Genomic DNA, 24,000 nt, shown 5'->3' with positions numbered 1-24,000 from the left:
CTGCGATACAAACACAATCCAAGCTTCACAACAAATTTGCTAACGTGTGAGAACAAAAACATTTCATGTTTACGCGAACTATTGAATAAGTACTTTATTCAAAAAAACATTTCTCTTGTGGAAGAGTTGCAGTGCTGGAATCAACCGACGTGATGGATGAATGAAGATTGAAGATTCTTTTATTTGCGGGAGGGGTTTAAAAAAAATGCCCTACACTTATGATAAGGCCAATCTGGTAATTGCACTCCATGCTAGGGTTTGTGGGCTTATCATGAGGGGATGCCGCTATATAACCCCCACTTCTACCGCAGCTGTTTTCCGTCGCAAACTCGATCTTCATTATTTTGCCTCGCTCACTATAAGACTGAGCTGCAACCTTGACTGCTGGAATCATTTTATGCCTTCTTTTTTAAAAAATTTTTTTTTTAGTTTTTTGTTCTACTTTTCTTTTTGTTTTTGTTCCTGATGATGAGATTTACCGCATGATTTCTCTTTCAAATCAGTATATAACTTTGAGAATCCTGTGCTCGTGAAATAAGAAAATGTGAGAGGCAAAATTTGAAAGCGTGCCTCGTCATTGAGAAGAGCAGCAGGTACAATAATGCTAGCGAGATATCGTTTCAGTCGTCATATCTTCAGATTGACGATTCGATTGTTGCTCGTTCACATTTCATTCTAATTTCTGAGGTTGCTTTTTTGTTTCCCTTTTCCAATTTAAGTACATTTGCTCATATAATTCTTTCTATAAGCCCATATTTGCTTGTTTGTGCATATTTGTGTGTTTGTATATGCTGAAGAGGTGCGGGCGATGCATTAGATAAAATCTCTTTCTTCAGTTTGAACCTATTGGGTGAAAATCCTATGCGGATGTTTTGTAAGGATATCTGATGCACTCTCTTGTTGATAGTTTTACCTGCTCTCGAGGGTCTCGGGATTTTGATTTTAACTGCCTTTTGTTGTTTTCTGCTATTAATGTATTGTGTAATTGGCTTGTTTGTTCTACATATGTTGTGTAGTTTTAGATTTCCAGATTGTAGGGTAAGAGTCTATGGTGGCGACACTCCATTGCCATCACCTCAGTAGAGACCTAAAGGTACAGCCCTAAAACAAAGTAAACCTTCCGGTATCTTTAATTAGGAAGGTCATTTATCGTGTAGTTTTTGAATTGTCTCACCATCAAAAAATTCTTAACAAGTAAACTCTGGGTACTCAGAACCAATTATGCACACTTAGTGTGGTTGAAGGTGTGCAAATTAGTCCATCCATCAAGAAAATTTTTCATAAGTACGTGTCAATTCCGAGAAATCCGCAATGATCTTCTGAAGAAGAGATTGGGCAGCCAAAAAAATAGTCAAATAGGAGATAGAGTACTACTATTTATTACTCCAGTTGGTCAGTACAACAGGGTCAGAAAAGAAACCATTTGCGGCTCAATTGACGAATTATGCTGGAAACTGGAGACCCTACCATGGTCTCTCAAAGAAGAAGAAGAAAATTTCCCTTCGCAGAATTCTGGTTCCAGTTTGGCGTTTCCTGCGAGGTTATTGGATTGAAACACTACTACTATTCCCTACACCGTGACCAGGGAATGAGATGAAACGCGCCGCGAGTATATTAGATTGACAAAATAGGCTGGATCTTTTAGAGAAAACGACTATTGGTGACAGCTATTTTTCATCTTCACGACGGAGCTTGCTGAGAAGCATCCGCATTTCCTTCCCCACTACTCCAAAAATGGAACTCAACTCTTCAGAAAGGGAAAGGAAATAGGTAAAGGTACTTCCTTGTTATGTAAAATCCCACTGCGAATGGTGGGATCAGCAAATTCAGCTGTCATTCTGATAACAGTCGCGTGAGCATGCATATGCATGCATGCGTGCCGGGTATCCCATCAGGGAAGTGGAAAGCCCTTGCTACCATGTATTATAACTGCAAGCCTGACTGACACTTCCAAGCCCCACCATCCCAACCTGAGATAAGAACGAACAAACCAAACGAATAGAAAGAAAATTTCCCACTAAAAGCAGCATGTTAACTTTCCTTTCTTTTTCAGGAAAGTGAAAGCAACTAACAAAAAAGTACTACCCCCTGTACTGCATAAGGAAGACTGTACATACACCAATAATTAAAGAGGCATCCTCCCCAGAAAAGAAATTTTGAAGGCCAAAAGCATTAAAAAAACCAAATATCTCAGTCCTGTAGGCTTCAATAACAACCTATTGCTTTTGTTTGATAGGAAACATTCTACTATCGTCTCAAAAGATCAACGTAGTTGGCTGGTATGTATGTTGAAACAACTTCTGTATCCATCCATGTGCTAACAGGTTCAGATAACTTCTGTATCTACTGGGGATGACATACAAGAACCGAGGGTATCCTTGTTATATTCTAACGAAGACATTTACACTCTCAGGCTCACTCTATTCTGTCAAACAACCGCTTCCTTGAACTTCATCTAATCTCGGTCTCAGTAAATTACCACCACCATGCTACTAAAATTTCATTGAGAACAACGCGTGAATATTAAAGAGTATGCTTTCTTTGATAGGCCACAGTGGGTAGAAAAAACCAGTGTGACACCACTAGCAATTCAAGCCTACGTGTTATTGTGTTTCGATTGTGAATGGCAAGTATGTGCAGCACAGGGAGTGTCCACAGCATTTACCAATAACACACCTTGGCCAAACCTCAATAATCATCTTTTGATTGCCAACTTAGTCCCAAAATTCAGTCAAGCTGCCAGATTAAGGTGACAATAAGTTAGATTGTTCTCTGAATGTATACCCAGATTGTATATCTATTTCATAAATTGCAAAACTCAGAAAACACACACAAGCCAGATTACTCATAATGGTAGTATGCGAAATGTCCTAAAGATTTGTTCTTTGAAATGATATGGGGTAGAAAGTCAGCAAGATATCCTGTTCCAACCGAAAAGCCCAAGGTGAAAAATCCTAGTTCAGACTATAAATCGTGCTTGACACAAAATTCTGATTTATTTTAGCTATTAGTGTGAGCCAACTTCAAAAGAGATAAGTTCCATTTAAGAGGATAAAAACAAGAGTTTAAGCAACATCATCTCATTTAAGAGGATACAAAATTCATATCAAAGTTCCTGCACTCAAAAGTTTAAGCAACAGCTGAAATTTAAGAGGATAAAAACAAGAAAGGGAGAATTCACACTAATAGTGCAGGAAAGGACATCATCTCATTTCATAAAAGTTCACTACACGGATTGGGAATAAAAAATAAAATCCATGAGTCAAGTGTGGAATATAACTATTGCAGCCTGAAGCCATAATTTAGATCCTAAGCAATGAAGACTCCTTAGCACTATAACATTAGCATCAGTCGAAAGTTCAAAATTATTAGCATACCCCAAGAAACAAAACTGTTCGATTAAGAACATGTATCAAGAATGTTGATGCCCATTCTGTCTTAAAAATGCGAGTGAAAAACGTTAACCCTTCTGCAAAAGAGATGGACAATCTCTTACCCATGAAACTTGAGGATGAGGAAAATGGTAAGGTATTTGGCTGAAGCTATAAGAAATCTCATGCACTCCAAACAAATTACTCCCCTGAAGTTTGAGTTACCTCATTTGGATCCTCTATCTTACTAGAAAGAGCCATGCTTACATTCTCAATTCTTTTCTCTTGTCCCTCACTAGCTTCTTCATTGGAGCAATGATTCTTCAGAACTGTTGCAATGTCTGTTTCAGAGGCTCCAGCAAGCTTGAATCTCTCGATTGCAGTGTCCAAATTCTTCTTCCAACCAGTCAAATTCAATTTAAATTCAACTTGGGATCGTTCAAAAAGCATATTACCCCAGAATAGATGTATTTGAGATCTCATCACAGCAGCTTGTTCTGCTGCTTCATCAGCTGAAAGTGCCCCCTGACTGCCAGCAGATGAGCCCTCATTTTCTACTCCACTTCCTGGCTTCTTCCGTCTTTTCAACAGTTCTTCCTTCTTACTTGCTGCTCCAGGATCCTTCAGTTCATTTGCTCTATGCTCTTCCAACTTCTCCCACATTTGAGTAGCTACTTTCATTTTTTCTTCTGCACTGTCAAAAAGTTGTAGGGTCTCCGTAGGATCCCACTTTGATAGGTCTTCTTTCTTTGCCACAACAAAGGACCAATGGAGCTTTGCCATTTCAAATTGCTGCTGCCCAAGTGCCAAGAGACCTTCATAAAAGTCTGGTTTGACAGAAAGTGCCTCCTCATACTTCTCTCTGGCCAACGAATACTTTTCCTTGACCCAGTCATAAGCAGCTTGAAGTTGTGAGGCCATCAAGTCCTTTGAAGCTGAGTCATCTATAGGAATCCGCTTCCTTGCTGCACACATGTGTACATTTCCCCAGTTAAAGAAAGCTAGAGCAGCTACTTCCTGAAACTTTAAAGCGGCCTTATCAAAAAGGATTTGAGCTTCTTCACTTGTCACTGTCTCCTCCAGAGCTTCAGAGCATAGCTCCATCCCAAGCTCATGAAGATCAATGTGAGCATCTGGGTCAATACCGACATGGCTTCGGAACAACTGTGCAAACTCAAATAACCAGTCATCCATCTCCACTTCCTTGCACTCAGGATCTTCTGATATTCCAGTTTTCTCCTTTGGAGCTGGCTTTTCTGTCTTAACAACTTCATTGTCCACAGGTTCCACAACAGACTCACCTAGTGAAGAGTTAGATGCATTTTCATCTTCTTTAGTTGCCTCAGTCTCGGCAGGTTTCTCTTCTTCCTCTTCCAATAAAGGTGGCTCATGTTCAGGACTCACCTCTACAATATGCAACCTCAACGTCCCAGCTGAATCTTGTTTATCACTATCAGGGTCTTTCGGACTAAGCCAGTCAACACAGGACTCAGCCAATCGAAGCTCAGCCGTGCATGTAATTGTAACTAAATCACCGTCATTATCTTTATACTTAATCAGAACAGACTTTGACATCGGGAGCCGTTTGCCTACGATATCCCTTAACACCTTAAAATTGCAACTCACAGGCATTTGAGCAAGTCTAATGTCGTGATCATAAACAAGCTTCAATGGTCTCCATCGAGTTACAACCTCAACAGATTGCGCATGTGTTGAAACTGGCAATGATGAAGATGATCCATGTTCCTTACTCTCCTTAACTGAAATGGCACTCGGTTTGGAAGAACCCTGTGACGGCTTTAAAACAACGTTTGGTAATTGAGATTTGGCTTCTGGACAATTTTCAGTTGGCAAAGCTGGACAAGACTTATCTGGCTTATTATTAGCTGATAAAGCTGATCCCACAGCTGGAGTTGCTGCCTTCTTTGATACTGGTCGAGCTGGCAAACAAGGTCCAAGGCCACCAATCGGAGCTCCCCGGACAGCAGAAGCACCCAGGGCAGCAGGCGATGGGCGACTCTGGAGGTCCTGTTGGGCCTCCTGGCGTGGGCCAAGCGCCATCCTCAATCTCCCCACAATCTCCAGTGCATCCCTGTGATTCGGGTCAGCACTCAATAACACTTGCACATCTTGCATCGCCATTTCATGCTTCCCTACTGCCTCAAAAGCACGAGCCCTCCGCAAAAGGGCCCGAACAAATCCAGGCTGAACCTGAAGTGCCAGAGTACATTCCGAAATCACACTATCATAGTCTATGGGCTTCATTTGCATTAAACAAGCAGCTCTATTGCTATGAAAAACAGCTCTTTCTGGGTGCGTTTTCGGGATCAGTTTAAGGGCAATATCATACTGTTGAAGAGCCCTGCATAATCCTTGCCCTGAAATCTTTATTTCCCTCTTCTTTAAGCTCGTGGGCTCTTCTCAAGAAACTGAAGAGTCCAAATCAACAGCACCATTAATAACAGGTGCATGATTATTTTCCCCAGCAGAAGCTTGGTTTTGGTTTTGGCTAATTGCACCCTTCTTTTTCCTACCCCCAGATTTCCCCATAAATTATATCACGACCTTCTGAAAACTCAAACTTCAATCTAGATAGTGCAAAAAGTACCAATCTTTGACCTTTACTGGCAACCTAGAGGTATAAATTAATGTCTTTTTCTAAGAATTGAGGAAAAATAAAGGGAGGAGAGAAACCCAATAATAAGCCAGAAGGGGATACTTACAAGAACTGAAGTTCACACCTTTTCAGCAAAGAGCAAAACAGTTGTGTCTGGGGATTGAAATGTGAAGAACCCAGAAGCTGTAATGAAGAAATGCTGGACTAGAGAAGATAGTTTTTGAGGAAATGCATGATTGAGCAAAGTCGAGCAATGAAAGATGGGGGGTTTTTGGAAACCCTAGATAGGAGAAAATCAAGCTATTAAACTGAATGCCCTCCGCCTCCGTGGGTTCAATCCTCTGGTTGTGCTGAAGACTTGGTTATATGTATTCTCGACACTTGGCACTTGATCGACCGTTCATCACTGGATAACTTAGAGTACCTTAATCGTGCGAACCAGATAGACCCTCTCTCCATACGCGATTTATGGAGTTTTTCACTTTTTCGCATCAAAATGAAAAGAGTGGCAAGTAGACAATAATCCGTATCCAAATAATCAGGAGCTATTAAACTAATCAGGAGGTAAAGGTTTTCATTATTATTACACGTATAGTATGCATGAGACCATTGAAATAAGTATATTTGGGTATGAATTCATACCAAATACGGCAAAAACGTGTTTTTAATTAGAAGATTATTGGGAACAACACTTCAAGCATTTTGTGTGACATGATTTGTACGAGATAAAAGGGTGATTAAAGATTATATTTGTGATGTAATTTGAATAATATTTAAAAATTTATTTTAAAATGATATTTGAATAAGATTATTTTATTTCTTATTTATTTTATTTTTTGTTGTGTCAAACAACAATCATGTTATGTTAATAGCTGGATAATACAAGATTAATTAAAAAGAAAAGCCACTGTCCTATTATATATATATCATCAGGCACATTCATCCTGAGTCACACTACAGAATATGATCCCGTTTGCATTTTGTTACTTACTGTAAGATACAATGCATATAAGATTAAAAAATGATTATGAAATGTGTTCGCAGAATTTTTAGATAAAAAACTGCGATACAAACACAATCCAAGCTTCACAACAAATTTGCTAACGTGTGAGAACAAAAACATTTCATGTTTACGCGAACTATTGAATAAGTACTTTATTCAAAAAAACATTTCTCTTGTGGAAGAGTTGCAGTGCTGGAATCAACCGACGTGATGGATGAATGAAGATTGAAGATTCTTTTATTTGCGGGAGGGGTTTAAAAAAAATGCCCTACACTTATGATAAGGCCAATCTGGTAATTGCACTCCATGCTAGGGTTTGTGGGCTTATCATGAGGGGATGCCGCTATATAACCCCCACTTCTACCGCAGCTGTTTTCCGTCGCAAACTCGATCTTCATTATTTTGCCTCGCTCACTATAAGACTGAGCTGCAACCTTGACTGCTGGAATCATTTTATGCCTTCTTTTTTAAAAAATTTTTTTTTTAGTTTTTTGTTCTACTTTTCTTTTTGTTTTTGTTCCTGATGATGAGATTTACCGCATGATTTCTCTTTCAAATCAGTATATAACTTTGAGAATCCTGTGCTCGTGAAATAAGAAAATGTGAGAGGCAAAATTTGAAAGCGTGCCTCGTCATTGAGAAGAGCAGCAGGTACAATAATGCTAGCGAGATATCGTTTCAGTCGTCATATCTTCAGATTGACGATTCGATTGTTGCTCGTTCACATTTCATTCTAATTTCTGAGGTTGCTTTTTTGTTTCCCTTTTCCAATTTAAGTACATTTGCTCATATAATTCTTTCTATAAGCCCATATTTGCTTGTTTGTGCATATTTGTGTGTTTGTATATGCTGAAGAGGTGCGGGCGATGCATTAGATAAAATCTCTTTCTTCAGTTTGAACCTATTGGGTGAAAATCCTATGCGGATGTTTTGTAAGGATATCTGATGCACTCTCTTGTTGATAGTTTTACCTGCTCTCGAGGGTCTCGGGATTTTGATTTTAACTGCCTTTTGTTGTTTTCTGCTATTAATGTATTGTGTAATTGGCTTGTTTGTTCTACATATGTTGTGTAGTTTTAGATTTCCAGATTGTAGGGTAAGAGTCTATGGTGGCGACACTCCATTGCCATCACCTCAGTAGAGACCTAAAGGTACAGCCCTAAAACAAAGTAAACCTTCTGGTATCTTTAATTAGGAAGGTCATTTATCGTGTAGTTTTTGAATTGTCTCACCATCAAAAAATTCTTAACAAGTAAACTCTGGGTACTCAGAACCAATTATGCACACTTAGTGTGGTTGAAGGTGTGACCTGGATGCGTCTAGGGAAAAAAATTCCCTTTGGATGGGTAGAGTTTATAAGCATTGGACCAAGATCCATGTGAAAGATAGGCTTGCTGAATTTGGTAATGTGTAGAATTTCATATATGCTGCCAGACTGGTAGAGTGCTGTAGATTTGTGCGGTGGACTCCGTGGCAGCAATTCATCTGGACAGTATAATGCGGATAGTCTAGGTGAATATTTTGTGAATAAAATTGGGTAGACAAGGCATGTGGAATTAGGAAGCGGTTCACCTTTGGCATTATATACGGTCTAATGAGCCGTGGTCCATAACAAAACATCTCAAGTCAAGTACCCGATACTTGAGGCATGTGAAACTAAGATTCTGTGATGGATCACGGACTTGCTGAATTGCCTCTTTCAACTAAGGTGGATCACGACTTATAGCTTACTGGACGTCAACTAACAACAAAGTTAGATTACCTGTGTTGAGATGTAGTTCACTAAATCGTAGTCCATCTGGAAAAAGTCAACTAGGATTACTTATGCAGAAGAGCTTGACAATGCAGGGCTCCTTGTCAAATGGCTAGCCAATGTGATTTGTGTCTTGCATTTTTCTGCATTGGGCACCATTTAAGGGGAGTTTAGATGAAAAACTTGCCGGTAGATATTCTCATGTTACTAGGTTGAAGTGATGATTGGAAATGTATAGAATAAGGAATTCTAGTTGAAAATGAGACTTTAAAAAATAAACGTGGCACTGGGTTGAGAAAGGCTTTGTTGATTTTTTTGGTTTGGATAGACTTTGTTTATTTTTTATGGCGGGAAGGAAGGGAAGAGGGGAGGAGAAAAGAGAGGGAGAAGGAAGAGGGTGGGAGAGGAATGAGGAGGAAAGAGAGGGAGGAGGAAGATGGTGGGTGGAAGAATGAGATAGCGTAGATTTTATTTTTTAATTTTTTTTTATATTTAGAATTGTTTTTGATATATTATATAAATATGATGTTTTTGGAGTTGTTTTTGTTTGTGTATTACTTTAACATTATATATGAAAAACTTGTTTTTAAAAAAATGGAGAATCCAATGAAGATGATTGCCTCGGCTCCCTTCGGCTGGAGTTGCGAAAGTTTCGTATTAATGTAATTGTAACCGACGTCAATGTGCTGCCAGAGTTGTGAAGGGACCTTTTGGGTTATCAAAAAAAAAGTATGACAGCAGGCAAGATCACTAGGATATAACAGCCCAACTTACCTAAGCGGGGCTCTAATTCGCGCAACATGCTGAGAATTGGCATCTAATCATCAGACACTGCTAGCGTCAAAACTTCATTTCAAGCTAATGTTACTAGGCAATGAGAAAAGGTGAAAAACTCGATGTTCAATTCACTGGCATATCTTGTAACTGAATATAAATTCAAATTTTTGTACATTATAATGCCTCAGAAGAAAAGGGTGCAAGCCCGGCGGGGAGGGGCGGATATCGGCAGGGATGCTCTCCTCTTCCTTTTGAATGACTGACATTCGAAAAGCTTGATTGCCTGTATGTATGACTGATTTTGGAAAAGTTTGATTTCCTGTATGTACATCAGAATGGAGACGAAATGGAGACAGGTCAATATGTGGAAAATTGAACTGTTTTCTAAAGCTGCTATTCTATGTTCGTAACTAAAATTGCATATTGATTCGTGTCATCTTCAAGTTCCCATTTCTGACAGATAAAGAAAGCTTCAAGATTAAAAATGTTGTTTTAATACAAACGGAAGGAAACACCTATGCAATCAGTGAAATAAAGATGACCGACCCCCTTTAAGAACGATGATGAACTTCAAATTTTTTGGCTTGCACTTAAAATAAAGATGAGTCCGGGCAAAATGTACTAATGCGTGAAATGAGGCAAAATATTTCCTGCACTTGACGGAGAAGGAATTCAAGCAACAATGCGTTTCTGAAGGGCATTTTTCCACTAATTATTGACCCTTAGAACTTGAAACAGGTACGCATGATTCCTTCAAGCTGGAGATTTCGAATAATTCAATGAATCTCTGGTCTGAAACTCTGGCTTTGTCAGCAGCAAACCTCTGGTACTCGTAAAAAATAGAAGTTAAGCACCATCTTTGAAGTTTTCTCAAGCATCCAACAAGACATCCAGTTCGGTGCTGCACAAATAATTAAAACAGCATTAGAAAAATGAACTCTTATAGGAGGAAAGCAAAAGGTAAAAGAAATACCTTCCCACGTTTGCAATGTATTAGGAGGGGCCGGTTCTTTTCATCTATACGGTGAACGTTCAAAACAAAAGTTAGTATATGATAGTGCAAAGACACAAACGCCTGTCCTACGAGAGAATTCAACACTGATTTTGTGTACCTAAGACAATTTCCAATGCTTCACGAATCGAATCCTCAGGGATGTTTACAAATGGTTCCTGTGCAAAGTATTGTTAAAGCTTTAAAACAAGCCTCTGTATGCACCGCGGAGAAAGATGTCATTGTATAAGAACCCTCAAGAGTTCCTACTTAACAGCAAACAACATGTTTAAGCTTTGGAAACCTATCTGTGACTTGATGCTGACCTGTCCAAATCCCATTGCTTTGTATATCACATTAGCAACTTATATTTCATTTGATATTAGCTATTGTGAGTCAATAATATAATTCAGTCCAAATCATCTGGACAAGGATGCACTCCAGAACTTTCCAACAGAATTTTACGAGTCATAAACAAGTATTATTTTGTCAAACCCGTGCTAACAGAATACTCTGGTTCCAGTATTCATCACCTACTATACTGATGGAAGTTTATGCAAGCCAACTTCAGCATACAGGCTAACATCTATACATGCCAGGTAACTATAGAAAGCATTCATCTTGGTTTGACACCAGTAAATCAAAGAAAAGATCGCAAATCTTTTGGCGTACAGCAGACAACCAACTTAACAAAAAAAAATAAATATATATATATATATATTTATATAATCTTGCTGACTTTTCCTCCTATATTAAATTAGATAAAGTTAATAGTAAACCATGATATTCTGGAAGAGTAGAACCCTATATGTGACGGACTATGTAAATCTCAAGTGAATAACATGATTGGGTTTTGTACATCATAAGGCAATTGCTGTTAGTCTCCACCGGAGCAAAGAGGGAGACACGGGTAGATATACGTATGCCTACAGTCTAACCTTGTAAAGTAATACCTTGAGAAAAATGCCTCTCTCATTGCTCTACAACTTCTACAAGAGAGGCATCTGTACATACCTGGGTCTTAACGTACAATGAGTGATTTGCGAAATTCAAGCAATTTACCCTGCTGATTTTGAAGGAAATCGTCGTTTCATATCACCAAGACAATGAGAAGAGATGAACCATTAGATGATGTTAAGGTAGCTTTATAGAACCCAAACTTTTAAGTAGATCAAGAAGTTAACTCGTCTGTCAAAGCATTATCAAAATTTCTTTAGCTCCTCTAAAAACACGACCATAATTCAGCACTAGCTCCTCTGAAACATGATGAATATGTGATCACTGAAATAAATAATTAACCAAAGATTTTTAAAATACCTTCCCAACCTCAAACCACCGTATTACTCCTAAAACTGTCTTGAATGAATTAAAGAGAAAAACTGAAACATAATATAGCCTTTTTTTCCTTTTAAACAAACAAGTTGAGCACCTAAAATTTAGAGATTTTTCCTTCCTCAGGAATCTAATTGATAGCACCTTCATCAGTGTAGCCTCCAATACCTAGCCCCTAGCATCCTTTCTTTCTCACAATCCAAACGACCAGCAAATTAACTCAAAAACGTATATCAACTTCCAGTAAAAGCGCTAATTTACACTACCAGCACATGCATACGCGCGCTCACGGACACACACACACACACACACCAAAAAAGAATAAAAACCTTTGATCCTTCAATGCCGAACTGAAAAAGCCGAATTCCGTTGGCTTTCAGAAACTCCGCATTCGCCACAGGATACGGCTCTGGACACAAGTATCTACAAGCACCGCCAATAAAATAAAATTTAAAAAAATCAACTTTGTTAAACGAGCCAAAAAGAGGAAAAGACTAAAGCAGAATTATTGATCATAAATATCGGACCGACATAATTGAACGGAGGCCTAGGGTTCGCAAGAAGGAGAAGTTAGCAGGCTCTGGAAAACCGGACCGGAAAACACCATAATCAACCATAGAAAAATTCAGTGGCGGCGCGAGAAGCTCTTCCCCGGGGCTGTCGAAAGAATTCTTCTCCTGCGGCGAGTTATCTGCTTCGGCGGCGGGGAAAGACTGCAGTTTTGTAGCTCCGATCGCGTTTTGGCACATCGGTGTGTTATCGTAATCATAGGGCCCTTCAATTCTCATAGCTTTTCGCGCCAAAGTTAGTGAATATGGTCTCTTTTTTTTTCCAGTCAAAAAATATTCATCATGAATATTCAGTTGTTATTGTTTCGATTAATATAATGGTCAGAATATTCTGGAATTTATGGATTTGGGAATCAGAAGGAAGAATTGAACTCCAATCTTAATGCCTCCAACGACCCATCAGAGGTTTTCCCCCACTCCACAGCAGGGAAGGGTGAAGAGACCGGGGGCCAATAATGGTAATGCAAGTATAAATAGCGTCCCATTTTTTTTCCCCTATTTTCGTTCTTTTTTTTTTTTTTTTTTAAGCATCCCTTTTTTCGTTCTTTGTTTTTGGTCAAAGTGCAGAGAAGAATTTGCTGTTCGGTGGAAGACATTAGACAGCGTGACGCATTGTTTGGTCCCTTCTTTTTTTTTCTTTTTTTTTTAAGGAATTGTTTGGTCCGTTTTACTTACGACTTGCGACTCAGCAGCATATTGCAGCAGTAATATTAGTTATCTTATCATAGCCGGGATCCGATTATATTCATTTGCTTGTTTCAAATTTCAATTTGGAGAAAGTATGGAAGATTATTTTTCAGATTCAGCCTCTTATGTTACAACGAATCCGGTTGTATGATGGGAAATGGGTAAAATAGATTATAATAGAACATTAAAAATATCTCAACAGTTACTAAATGTAAAAAGTGAAGGATAAAATGCGAACTTACATATTAATTGATTGCAAAAAGAGTGAGGGTGATGAATTCCACTACTGCTCTTGTAAATTAAGGGCACGAAATTAAAAAAAAAAAATTCACCAAGCAATTGTAACTTTAAGTATTGTAGAACATAAGAACGAAAAAAATAACTATGCTAATTTCATCTATGATGATTTTTTTTGCATTGGTGACGCTTCAATATTTAAAGAATAAAATAAAATAAAACCATGGGAAATGAGCGTGTTTAAAAGTGATTTGGCTATTGGCATTCTTAGTAGTAGAATGTGTGTGCCGATAGTTTTCAGAGTTTGATTCACACGCGTATGAACTATTATTAGAAAGTAGAAAAGCACATGTGAATTAGACAAATTATCGCTTCGATATTTAGTCATCTTCTTAAGCCAGCGAATTTAGAATTCACAACCAAAGAGTAGGCTTAAAAAGAGAACCAAAGGTCCTGAGTCACATCCTTTTTTAATTTTGCAATACGAGAATCAGTCCAGTTTTACGATGTAGTCTTCTCTTATAGCAAGAAACTTAACGCAGACAAATTTCTCATCTTTCATCACTATCGTTCTAGAAGTTATTCAGCCAATAGAAGCACTTTTATAGTCCCTTGACTATTTGCGGTCAACATTGTCGGGCTGTCACTTTTCCAACACACGGCACTAATGAAGTAAGATCCTGCATCTTCATCCGCATCCTGTACATCTGAACCAAATTTATGCCAAGCAGCTGGTTTTGAAATAGCCTACAGGTTTAACAGCAATGTCAAACTAGGGCACCCCAAAATTCTTTCAAACTAGATGTATCATGATTACAGACAAGCTCCAGCTAATATGCAAACTTAAAGGTACCTTATGATAGACAAAGACTTCATTTGTTTCACTACCACAAGCAATGTATTCGCTGTTCACGGTAAGACCCACAAAATTCTTTTCATTTGTGTGCCCTCTAAAAGTCCGCAGCTGAAAGATAAGAGCAGCAACACAAAGGTAAATTTAAACTTCCAAGCAAAATTTACAACTAAGGAGTCAATTTAGGCTTACAGAAAAACTTTACAAGCCAAGCCATCAAAATTGCTATCCAGTACGGTTACCCAAAAATAAATAAAATTTTGCAATCCAGCATGGTTTCTCATAGTAGTATACGTCCAGCCTTGACACTTGGTGCTAAAGCTCCAGCCTTGCACTCATCCAAGTCAGGATTTTATGAAAATCGCATGATTAAAGGCCATTAAGACAAGAACCACTACACTTGTAGCTAACAAAACCAAAACATACTCTCAAACACCATTTTAATGACAGAAATTGATGAAGTTCACAAAAGTTGATAAAACTGTTAGAAATTGGCATACTAGAGTTTAGATGCAACTAGCTTCTGCATATGTTGAGGAAGTTTACGCTCAGATATCGTTTCCTTAGACAAAAGAGTCTTGTTTTTCATTTATACAGGTAATGCGGCGATCCGGCTAGTTGGATGGTCATCTGTAGCAGTAACAATTTGAAATAGCACCTCTTTAAAAAGACTCCAACCCTTCGGACAATTTGCCTGCACTTTTATAGGGCTAAGGTTTGGTTTAGCTGTATCATGCAAATTCATAACACAGGTGCCTTTCTAGCACCATCTAAAATGAAGAGAGTATGAGCGTGGACGATACATGACTCGTATGCTATGCAATCTAAACCTTGGAGAGTATAAATTATTACAGGTGAGCAAATAGACAGGATGAACCTGTACCCGTACAAAAGAGGAAGACCTAAAACAAGAAACAAGTTTAGCACACCGAGAATGGGTTAACACCCAAACTCCTGAGAACACCCAAAATCCGAGCTTGAAATACTATAACTTGGAAAAACTAGGGCAAAATTATAACAGATGAACTCTTTGATTAGCCAAATAACCTCTTAAAAGAAACCATCAAGAAGCAACAGTGGACAAGGACGATATAAATCCACACTACAGGAAAAAGGTTACGGAATAACTTTTGACTTCATCAAAATGAGGCAACTTGAAAGAGAAAATTGGACTTTCAACATTCAGTTATCTGCAATTTAACTGCACGATTTACCATGAGGAACAATCATAGCAATCTTGTTTTATGAGGTAATCAGCATTATAAGAATATCAACTTACTGGGATATTTTCCTTAACATCCCACAAGCGTAATGTGCTGTCAGTAGATGCAGAAGCTAGTTCACTGTTGGACAAAAATTTGACATATGAAACAGCTTTCCTGTGCCCACTGAAAATATGCACTGGTTGACTTGTATTTCTCAAGTCATAATAATGGATGTGATGGTCAGCTGAGCCCACCTACAAGATGTATTACACGGACTTTATATGCCTAGTAAGGGTAGTAGTCACTGAACATGACCAAAAGACACAGGGACTTACTACTATGTGGATGCTAGATCCAGGATTGTACTTGACCGAACATATGTTAGCTTTCATGTCAATGTTAAGAACACTGGCTTCTTGATTCGTGCACCAAATTTTGACCTGTTGGACATTCGACAAGTTACCGATTATTGGTCAGAGAACATAAAAGAAAATCGTTAGTTTTCTTTTGTACTTTCATTTCAATAAAGGATCTTTACAATTTGGGATTTGCCAATTTACAAAAAAAAACACATACTTCAATTCTTGAAAGTGAATAAATGATACCGATTATTGGTCAGAGAACATAAAAGAAAATCGTTAGTTTTCTTTTGTACTTTCATTTCAATAAAGGATCTTTACAATTTGGGATTTGCCAATTTACAAAAAAAAACACATACTTCAATTCTTGAAAGTGAATAAATGATAAAACATCATTTGAACAACAAGATGTTATTTGAATTGAAGAGACCATGAAAGAGCAACTTGCAGAAACCATAGAGCTGTTGCTTTAATAAACCCAATCTCACACATTAAAAAGCCAGCCAACTGTAAAAGTTATTGAAGAATTACTACAGTCATATAAAAGCACGGAGTAGAAGAGCTACTACCCAAGAGAAATCAAATATAGATGAGATTAGTGTCAGTCTGTCAGATCAAGTACAGAAATGGTGAATGCATGAAGTTTATCCATATTTTGGTCAGCACATGCTAATATGAACAACTTTAAGGTACTGCTTCTGAAATATATGGTTGAAAATTTCAGATAAGACCACTCAAGAGTCGAGAGCTATGTTAAATTTGAACTGGATTTAAATCTAGACCTATCAAATTATGGGAATAAGATATTTCCTTATTCAAAATGCGCAGAGTTTCAACCATCATAAGGACAAATATGCTATTTCCTGTTAACCTAATCACCATGTGTGACCCAGATTCAGACAAACCACAAAGTTTCAACCTTCTTGAATAGCCTGGGTTGTCTATGAGCAAGTTTTTCCCTGAGAAAGCTTGGATTAAAGGCTAAGATTAGTCAATATTTCTGTCAAAGTAGGTTCAAAGGCTTCCAGAAGTTAACAGAAACCCCTCAGTACATTATCTTAAGATGGATGCGGACACAAAAGAAACACAAGCAGCAAATTTTACCTACAACCTGACAAGGACTCAATAACTCAAAAGTAACTATCCATGGGCGGAAGTTTCCACCATTTATAATTTACAATGTATGATATTGTTGATATTCCAGATATCCAGCCATATGAAGAGAATCTAAATATAGGCCTCCAGCCCTGTGCCAAACTAAGACATATACGAACAGGCATTTGCCTACAGCAAGCCATTTTGTCACACAAAGAAACATATAGCAATATACTGGCGTCCACATACTTAACAAGTACCTTGCAGTCATCACTCCCGGATACAAGCATGGAGGGTTCAGTACGTGAAAAATCAACACTCCATGCTCGTTTTTCATGCTCCTCATACTCCATCACACTCTGAGCAGAAATAGTTTCAAATCTTAAATCAAATGAAATTAGGGAAAAAGCAAAAGCAAAACTCAACACCAAAACTACCTGATGGGTGGTCACATCCCAAACAGTCACTATACCCTCATAATCACTACTGGCTATGTGATTTTTTGTGTACTTGTTCCAGCTGAGACAACTGAGCTTGGAACGAGTGGACATTTCTGCAATAGGACATGGGACATCTGCTGGTTCATTCACCACCTACAAAGAGGAAATCACTACAAGCTTGGGAAGTGATCTTAGAATGTTATCATCAACTTCATAACAGAACAGTTTAGGAATATGACAATGTGATCATCCATGATGAACTTGCTCAGTAAAGAACTTTAGTCAATACAGAAAAGCATGAAATCCTAAAAATACAAAGATAAAATAAGCACTTGACAATAAATAATGGACAGTAAAAGGAGATGTTTATGTATTCATAGAAATTATTACTTGAAGAAGTAAGAAATAACACAATTGTAAGAACAAAATAGCACAATTGTAAGACCAAATTTTAATGATTACACCAGGTATGCAGAGCAACCCAACCTCAAGATGAAACACTATACAAATCTCAGAAAGCTTTGCAATTCAAGAATGCAATCCCAATCTCCAATTTAGAATGAGAACCACATACAAAAAATTCATAAACTTCTATACCAAAACTCAAAAGCTGCTAAACCTTACCGATGAAAATTCAAACACTTTGATACGCCGTGAAACTCCAGCTGTAGCAAAGAGTTCATCATCACGATCAAATTCTATACTGCAAAAAAGGGGATAGACAAAATCCCCCAAAAAAATGAAAAAAAAAGGCAGCTGTCAGGCATCACAGAAACACACGATCACTAGTAGCAAGAGAATATAGTGCAGGAAGTTTCAACTACTGCACAATATGTGATCACAGCGACCCCCTCAAACTCCCTCAGGAAACTTATTAGCAGTTCCAAAGTGAATGACGGCTCAGATTAGGAGGTGTGAGTCTAAAACAAATTAGGGCAGCCAACTCAAAAAATTATACAAAGAGAAAAAACAGGAGCATCTCCCAGCAGCTATGTATTTGAAAGTACAACAAAAGGATGTATCAAAGCGATATTGCGACTCTGCCATCATAGATTGAACGTCTATGGCACAGTTGGCCTGATGATCAGTTAACACGCTACCAATATGTCAAGCAGCACCATGAGCAAGGAGCCATTTATCCACATTGAATTAAGAAATTATCCAAAACAAGCAGATAAAAAAGAAAAAAATGTGACCAGAAGTGACAGTAGAAAAATTTTCTAATCAATGATTTTCTCACACAATCAGTTGGATTTTAGTTAGATCTATCACCAATACAAAAGGGATGTGGTGCAATTCCACCAATGCTGCAAGTTAACTCTGTCACACTTCTTTGGCCAGAAACTCACATGACACAGGGACATGGTCAGCAAGGTTCAGTACATTGAGCTCATAAACCAAAGTTGCACTTTGTCACCAAGAAAAACTAGTGTAGAACTGAATGTAAAATAACATTTACCTTGAAACAATATTGGCAGAGTGAAAAAGATCTCCATGCCTAAGTTCTGCAACAACCCGCAACCGACTATAGGAAATCAAACACGAGGGAAAAATAAATTAGTTGTCTGAAAAAGAAGGCATTTCTCAAGATGATGAGTTCTACACAAAATATGAGGAGACAACACAGTATATATGTAAAGGAAAAGAAAAAGAACCTGTATCGTGTAAAGGTTGAGAGCACAGTCTGAAAATCTTCAAGCCCTGTGCTGTAACCTTCTCTTCTGTCTCTTTCATCCTTTTTTTGGGATTGTCTTGTCGAGGACCGTCGCCTTTGCATATAACAGTCTTGAAGGTCATTGAACTGTGCCACGAATGGAGAGAAAAGTAAAAAGAGATAGAGAAACTAGAGTTTTCTTTCCAGCATGCTAAATGAGACTTATACAAAATTGCAAGTAAAAATAGACAATCTGATTAGATAAGTAACCTGTGCATGGACTCGCTTCTTTCTTGCTACAAGAAGTCCTGATTGAGTTAGCTGCTGTGAATCCAAGTCACTGTTAGCATCCTTTATCTGGATTATCTGAGAGCCTGAAGGGGTTTTCTCATCAGCTTTCCAGTTATGTGAAGTACTGGAACCCATGTGGCACTGGCTCTGTGGACCAGGAAAACAAGGTAGCACACCACCACCACGTTTTTCAATCAAAGAGGGCCATGATAATTTTGCACGAGGATCATCACCAAGCATCCTTACGTTTGTTAAATATCTATCTCTGGACCGGTATAATTCTATTCCACGTCTCTCTACAGAATTTATATCCTCCTTAATGTACTGGAGGTCAGTTTGTAACTGTAAAAGATGACATGACAAATAGACAATCATTAATTTGTTAGCATGAAGCGTTAGAGTTAGCAAATGTATTATGAATCTCTATCGAATTGCAATGGCATAGCATGATAAGAAGTCAAACAAAAGCTGTGCGACAAGAAGAGATGAAAGCGGCCTCCCACCCCGCAACCCAAAGTCTCCTTCGTGCAACAAATGAGCATCTCACTTCCGTAGAAAAAAAAAATGTCAACTATCAAAGAACTCAACAATAAATTCAAAATAGAAATGAATGGAGCAAGTTTGGTACCTCATTGAGCTCTCCAAGTTTTTGATTTCTCAGACAATGCAGGAAATCAAGCATAATTTGCATATTTGTTTCAGCTTCTTGTTGCTCCAACGTTCTTTTCTTCTCAGCAAGAAGAGACAAGAGACTGTCAAGCTCCTTTACTGACACCTCATATCCCTGTCTAAGAATCGGACTAGAGTCATAATCCAACAGTGAAATTTCAGCAATCTGAAAAGAAAATGACAAAGTAGCAATACAGCCAAAAACTGCATTCATGGACCTAGAGAGAAGAAGAAAAATGAATAACACCATATTCGTCAACATAGAATACAAATTTAATAGGAATGTACAATCATCTCTTAATCTCATCTCTTGTAAAGAGAGAGAATTTTTGGACAAGCAACTCCATATACTTCAATCATTCTACTAGGTGGAGCAAATGGCTTCATCCTATTTTGTTAAGAAAAAAAATGCAAAGGATTTACAATAAGCCTACCAAAATCATCGGAACTGTTTCTAGTACAAGCTGTATCAAAACCCAGAATGCACTGACGTTGAACATCTAAATGATCAAACAAAATATTAAATCATTATCTCCATTTACCAGAATTTGAAGTCATAACGTGAAGATACATTAAATAGCATATCTAAACTGTGACAGTTCAGCAAAATACCCACAAACCTGTGCTGAAATATCACTGGGTTTTAATAAATCTTGTATATATCAAAAAGCTTCATGGAATGTGAGATACAGAGTTCATTAGAAGTACTTCACTTGCAAAAACATCCTACATGACTTTTTAACCAATCATCGCATCCTTCCACTCATTGAAGGACCAAAAGTCAAAGCACAAGGAGAAGCGTGTAGCATGCAATGGGAGATGCACTACCAAAGAAGTTTGTAGAAATGCCTTCAATTTCTAGGAAGTGGCATTACCAGCAAGTAACTTTATCAAAAGACTTACCTGTTGTAATGCCTTATGAAGTTGTTCAGCTGGAGTAGCAGTCTTGGCTATTTGGCAAGCAGAGGCTTTCATCAATAACTGCAAATATACAAAAATGTTCCAAAGCAAGCTCAACTTCAAAACGTGCAACAAGTTATAATTAGAAATTCCAGCATAATTTCAGATGAGAGAGAAGTATAAAAGTAGAGCCTCATCTTTCTAAAACCAAATAAGGATTATTCAAGATAGCTAGTTTCAGAACGATGGTTATAAATAAGCCTGCAGAAACCACATAGATCAATTTTTGCAACTTTACATGACCATATTTTCAATTGCCTAGAGTATTTTCCAATACAAAAAGCATGGATATAATTCGAGTCAGCTAGCATTCTGAGAAGCTTATTGAACAAGGTCCAGATATCAGTAAACATCTTTGAAGCATCTTCAAAACTTCAATGGCTGAATACTCTGAGCATTTTGCCCAGCATCAATTGAATCTTTTCCACTAAAATTAAAGTAGCATACGATCATTCCTAGTTCTTCAATTTGAATTCCAAATATTAACATTCATTTCGTCCCCAGCAAGCTTCCTCTTTATGTGTCTCAATATGCAATTGCCAGAACCAATTCCTCCCCCATCCCATTTCTTGCAAAGAGCATTTCAAAATAGGACAAAGCCAAATCAGGTAAAAATGTAAACAACGAGGTGAGGAAGGAAGGAGGGAACAAAGGAAAATAAGAGCGAAGCTGGTGTCCTGAAATGAGAAATCATGTCAGTAGCTAACTCAACCCCCACGACGGTAGTGATTTTAGTTGACCTGTCAAGAGAAAACTGGAGTGGAGTCCAACTCTAACACCGTTCTCTGGCAGACGACAATTATGGTGACGTATAACTAGAACCAGAGTATCCAATCAAAAAGGATAGGGCGAAATCCCACCGAAAACAGGATAATTAATAAGACTCACGAACGCAACAAACCAACCGACGCTGATACTACGCGTGGGAAAGAGAGAAGCCAAATCAATACCAAAAAATTTGATCTGACATGATAAGGACCCATCACCGCCTCAGGAAATTCATCAGCATTTCAAAAAATGAAATGCAGACAAACTGCCCCAGAAATCGCAGAAAACAATTTTCTACCGGCTAAAAAGAAAATTCCAGACGCATTTACGGAATTATACACTAAAATTCTCATTTGTAGGCACAAAACTTCCTTTGTATACAGTGAGTGCATGTTACAGTGAAGATAAGCAGCTGATACATTAACAGATGCAGGAAAAATTTTCCTAAAAAAAAAAAAAGAGTGACAGAGAGAAAGTAATCTAAGACATGCCTTGTTGAGGAGGAAATTAGGGTAGAGATGATTAGGAGTGAGGAAATGAGAACAGCACGGGCAATCGCTCTTGTTCTGCAAATGCGTGACGATACACATGTAACAAAAGCTGTGTCCGCAGGAGGTCAAAAACGCGTCCTTAATCAGCTGCATGCATATCGGACAAAACATATCCCTGTCCGGCATCGCCAACTCCTCTTCAACCGCCATCGCCTCCGGTTGCTGCTGCTCCTGCTCCCGCTCCCCTGCGGCTGCATTATTATTGCTCCCAAGCTCCGATTTCACCGTCGGCACTAACGCTCCGATTGACGAACTCTCGCCTCCCATTCGCGCACACACACACACACACACTGATCAGACGTCTCTCTTTAATCAATATATATAAATCAATCCTCTTCCGGACAACTGAAAGAAAGGAGAGGAAGGTCGGTACTTAGCAGTTTGCGAGGGTGTGTTGACTGTTGCGCGCTGCAATAGTGCAATGCAAACTCATTTATTAGTCACCTCTCTGATGGAAGTCATGGAACGTGGAGCGAGTGGCATAGCTTGGGTTTAAGAGGGGACATTTGTGAGGGTGGAAACGGACCACGTTAGGCGGGAGCGGGCACTCCTTCTCTTTGGCCGTCCTATACTCCTATTTCCTATTTCCTCCTGCTGCCGCCGATCGAGGCCGTCTGTGGAGATTTCAACGAACGGCATCAAGCCGAATATTAACGTGTTTAAATAAGTATTATTTAAATTTGATTCATTCGAATGTTTTGTGTCTAACCTCTATTCAAATGAGTATTACTTAAATTTGATTCGTTTATTTGTATAAATATTTAGCAAACCGAATATTTGGTGTTCAAACTCACCTATTATATAAACATGGTTTGAATTTGACTTAAATATTAAATCAAGGGTTTGATTCAGCTTAAATATTAAACTAACTAACTATACGCATTGTTTCGATTCTTTTATTTGTATGAATGAATAACATTTGATGGATTCAAATATTTGGTGTTCAACCTTTGTTCAAATAAGTATTATTCAAATGTGATTCGTTTATTTATATAAATTTTCAAGTTTGAGTTTGAGTTTAACGAGTTTGAGTTTTGAGGTGATTTAATTATATTTTAAATAAATAATACATTATTCAGAATAAATTTAGTTGTATTTTTTGTCTTAAAAAATTAAATAATACTAATTTATGTATAATTACCTGTCTTAGTAAAATATGATATACATGTAATAATGTTAGACGTATTTATATTTGTATTTATTTTTATAATTATATAAGTATTCACGAACTATTCGAATAATACACGAACAAATTCGTGTTCGATTCGATTGTTGAACGAATCTAATATATTGTGTTGACGCTCAATTCGTGCATTTTGGAATTCACAAACATGTTCGCAGATGATTCAATTCATTAGAAACGCTAGCCGTGAGGCCTTTATTTGGCTTTTACGATTCCTCCCTAGGGGTATGTGCCTTAAGCAATTATACTAGTGTCATTCTGGTCTGACGGCGCCGTTTTGTTTTCGTAGGGATTCAGCAAAGTTACGAGAGAGCCATGGTACTAGGACTGCAAACGAGTCGAGTTTTGTCTTAATCGAGTCGAGTCTCGATATAATTTCATTGAATTCGAGCTCGACGAGCTGACAATTTCAAACTCGAGTTCGAGCTCGACTTGATTTGAGTCCGAAAAAAATAAAAAATAATTATTTTATTTTTTAAAAATTAAATAAAATAATATTTTTTCCTAATAAATAATAAAATATTAAGAATATATATATAATTTTACTATTAAAATAAAAATATATATATACTTAAAATAATATATATATATATATACTCGAGCTCGCGAGCTAACGAGTTTAATATTTTGAACTC

General features: G+C 37.8%; 3 protein-coding genes and 2 non-coding genes across 6 annotated transcripts; 2 read left to right on the top strand and 3 right to left on the bottom strand.

Annotated features, from left to right (window-relative positions):
- The first annotated feature begins 539 nt into the window (after positions 1–539).
- Positions 540–669, top strand: LOC113748498. The gene has a single exon (XR_003464355.1). It is a non-coding gene; the product is annotated as a small nucleolar RNA snoR111 (small nucleolar RNA).
- Positions 670–3,186: 2,517 nt separating this feature from the next.
- On the bottom strand, positions 3,187–6,269 carry LOC113783307 (protein CLMP1-like). Its single transcript, XM_027329399.1, is given in 4 exon segments — positions 3,187–5,742; positions 5,744–5,801; positions 5,804–6,003; positions 6,095–6,269. Coding segments are annotated over 3 exon segments (2,346 nt in total). The 5' UTR covers positions 5,922–6,003; positions 6,095–6,269; the 3' UTR covers positions 3,187–3,572.
- A 1,319-nt stretch (positions 6,270–7,588) lies between these two features.
- On the top strand, positions 7,589–7,718 carry LOC113748497. The gene has a single exon (XR_003464354.1). It is a non-coding gene; the product is annotated as a small nucleolar RNA snoR111 (small nucleolar RNA).
- Positions 7,719–9,624: 1,906 nt separating this feature from the next.
- On the bottom strand, positions 9,625–12,834 carry LOC113783308 (probable tyrosine-protein phosphatase DSP4). Its single transcript, XM_027329400.1, has 5 exons — positions 12,376–12,834; positions 12,174–12,267; positions 10,634–10,691; positions 10,495–10,538; positions 9,625–10,422 (listed from the first exon to the last, which is right to left on the bottom strand). The coding sequence occupies exons 1-5, from the start codon at positions 12,630–12,632 to the stop codon at positions 10,234–10,236; spliced, it is 642 nt and encodes a 213-aa protein (XP_027185201.1). The 5' UTR covers positions 12,633–12,834; the 3' UTR covers positions 9,625–10,233.
- Positions 12,835–13,724: 890 nt separating this feature from the next.
- On the bottom strand, positions 13,725–22,730 carry LOC113783041 (E3 ubiquitin-protein ligase COP1-like). Of its 2 annotated transcripts, XM_027329053.1 has the most exons (13): positions 22,123–22,718; positions 20,807–20,884; positions 19,863–20,018; positions 19,214–19,576; positions 18,945–19,090; positions 18,749–18,814; positions 17,914–17,992; positions 17,287–17,442; positions 17,110–17,208; positions 15,731–15,835; positions 15,470–15,649; positions 14,191–14,301; positions 13,725–14,084 (listed from the first exon to the last, which is right to left on the bottom strand). In XM_027329053.1, the coding sequence occupies exons 1-13, from the start codon at positions 22,447–22,449 to the stop codon at positions 13,917–13,919; spliced, it is 2,034 nt and encodes a 677-aa protein (XP_027184854.1). In that variant the 5' UTR covers positions 22,450–22,718; the 3' UTR covers positions 13,725–13,916. The 2 variants fall into 2 exon arrangements, with proteins under 2 accessions (XP_027184854.1, XP_027184857.1); XM_027329056.1 differs by lacking the exons at positions 13,725–14,084; positions 14,191–14,301 and adding an exon at positions 14,603–14,884 and having other exon boundaries at positions 22,123–22,730.
- Between the last annotated feature and the right edge of the window lie 1,270 nt (positions 22,731–24,000).

The sequence above is a fragment of the Coffea eugenioides genome, chromosome 9, assembly GCF_003713205.1.
Source record: "Coffea eugenioides isolate CCC68of chromosome 9, Ceug_1.0, whole genome shotgun sequence".
Classification (NCBI taxonomy): domain Eukaryota; kingdom Viridiplantae; phylum Streptophyta; class Magnoliopsida; order Gentianales; family Rubiaceae; genus Coffea; species Coffea eugenioides.
Note: the sequence above shows the minus strand (reverse complement) of the source record. Positions and strands in the feature narration are given on the sequence as shown.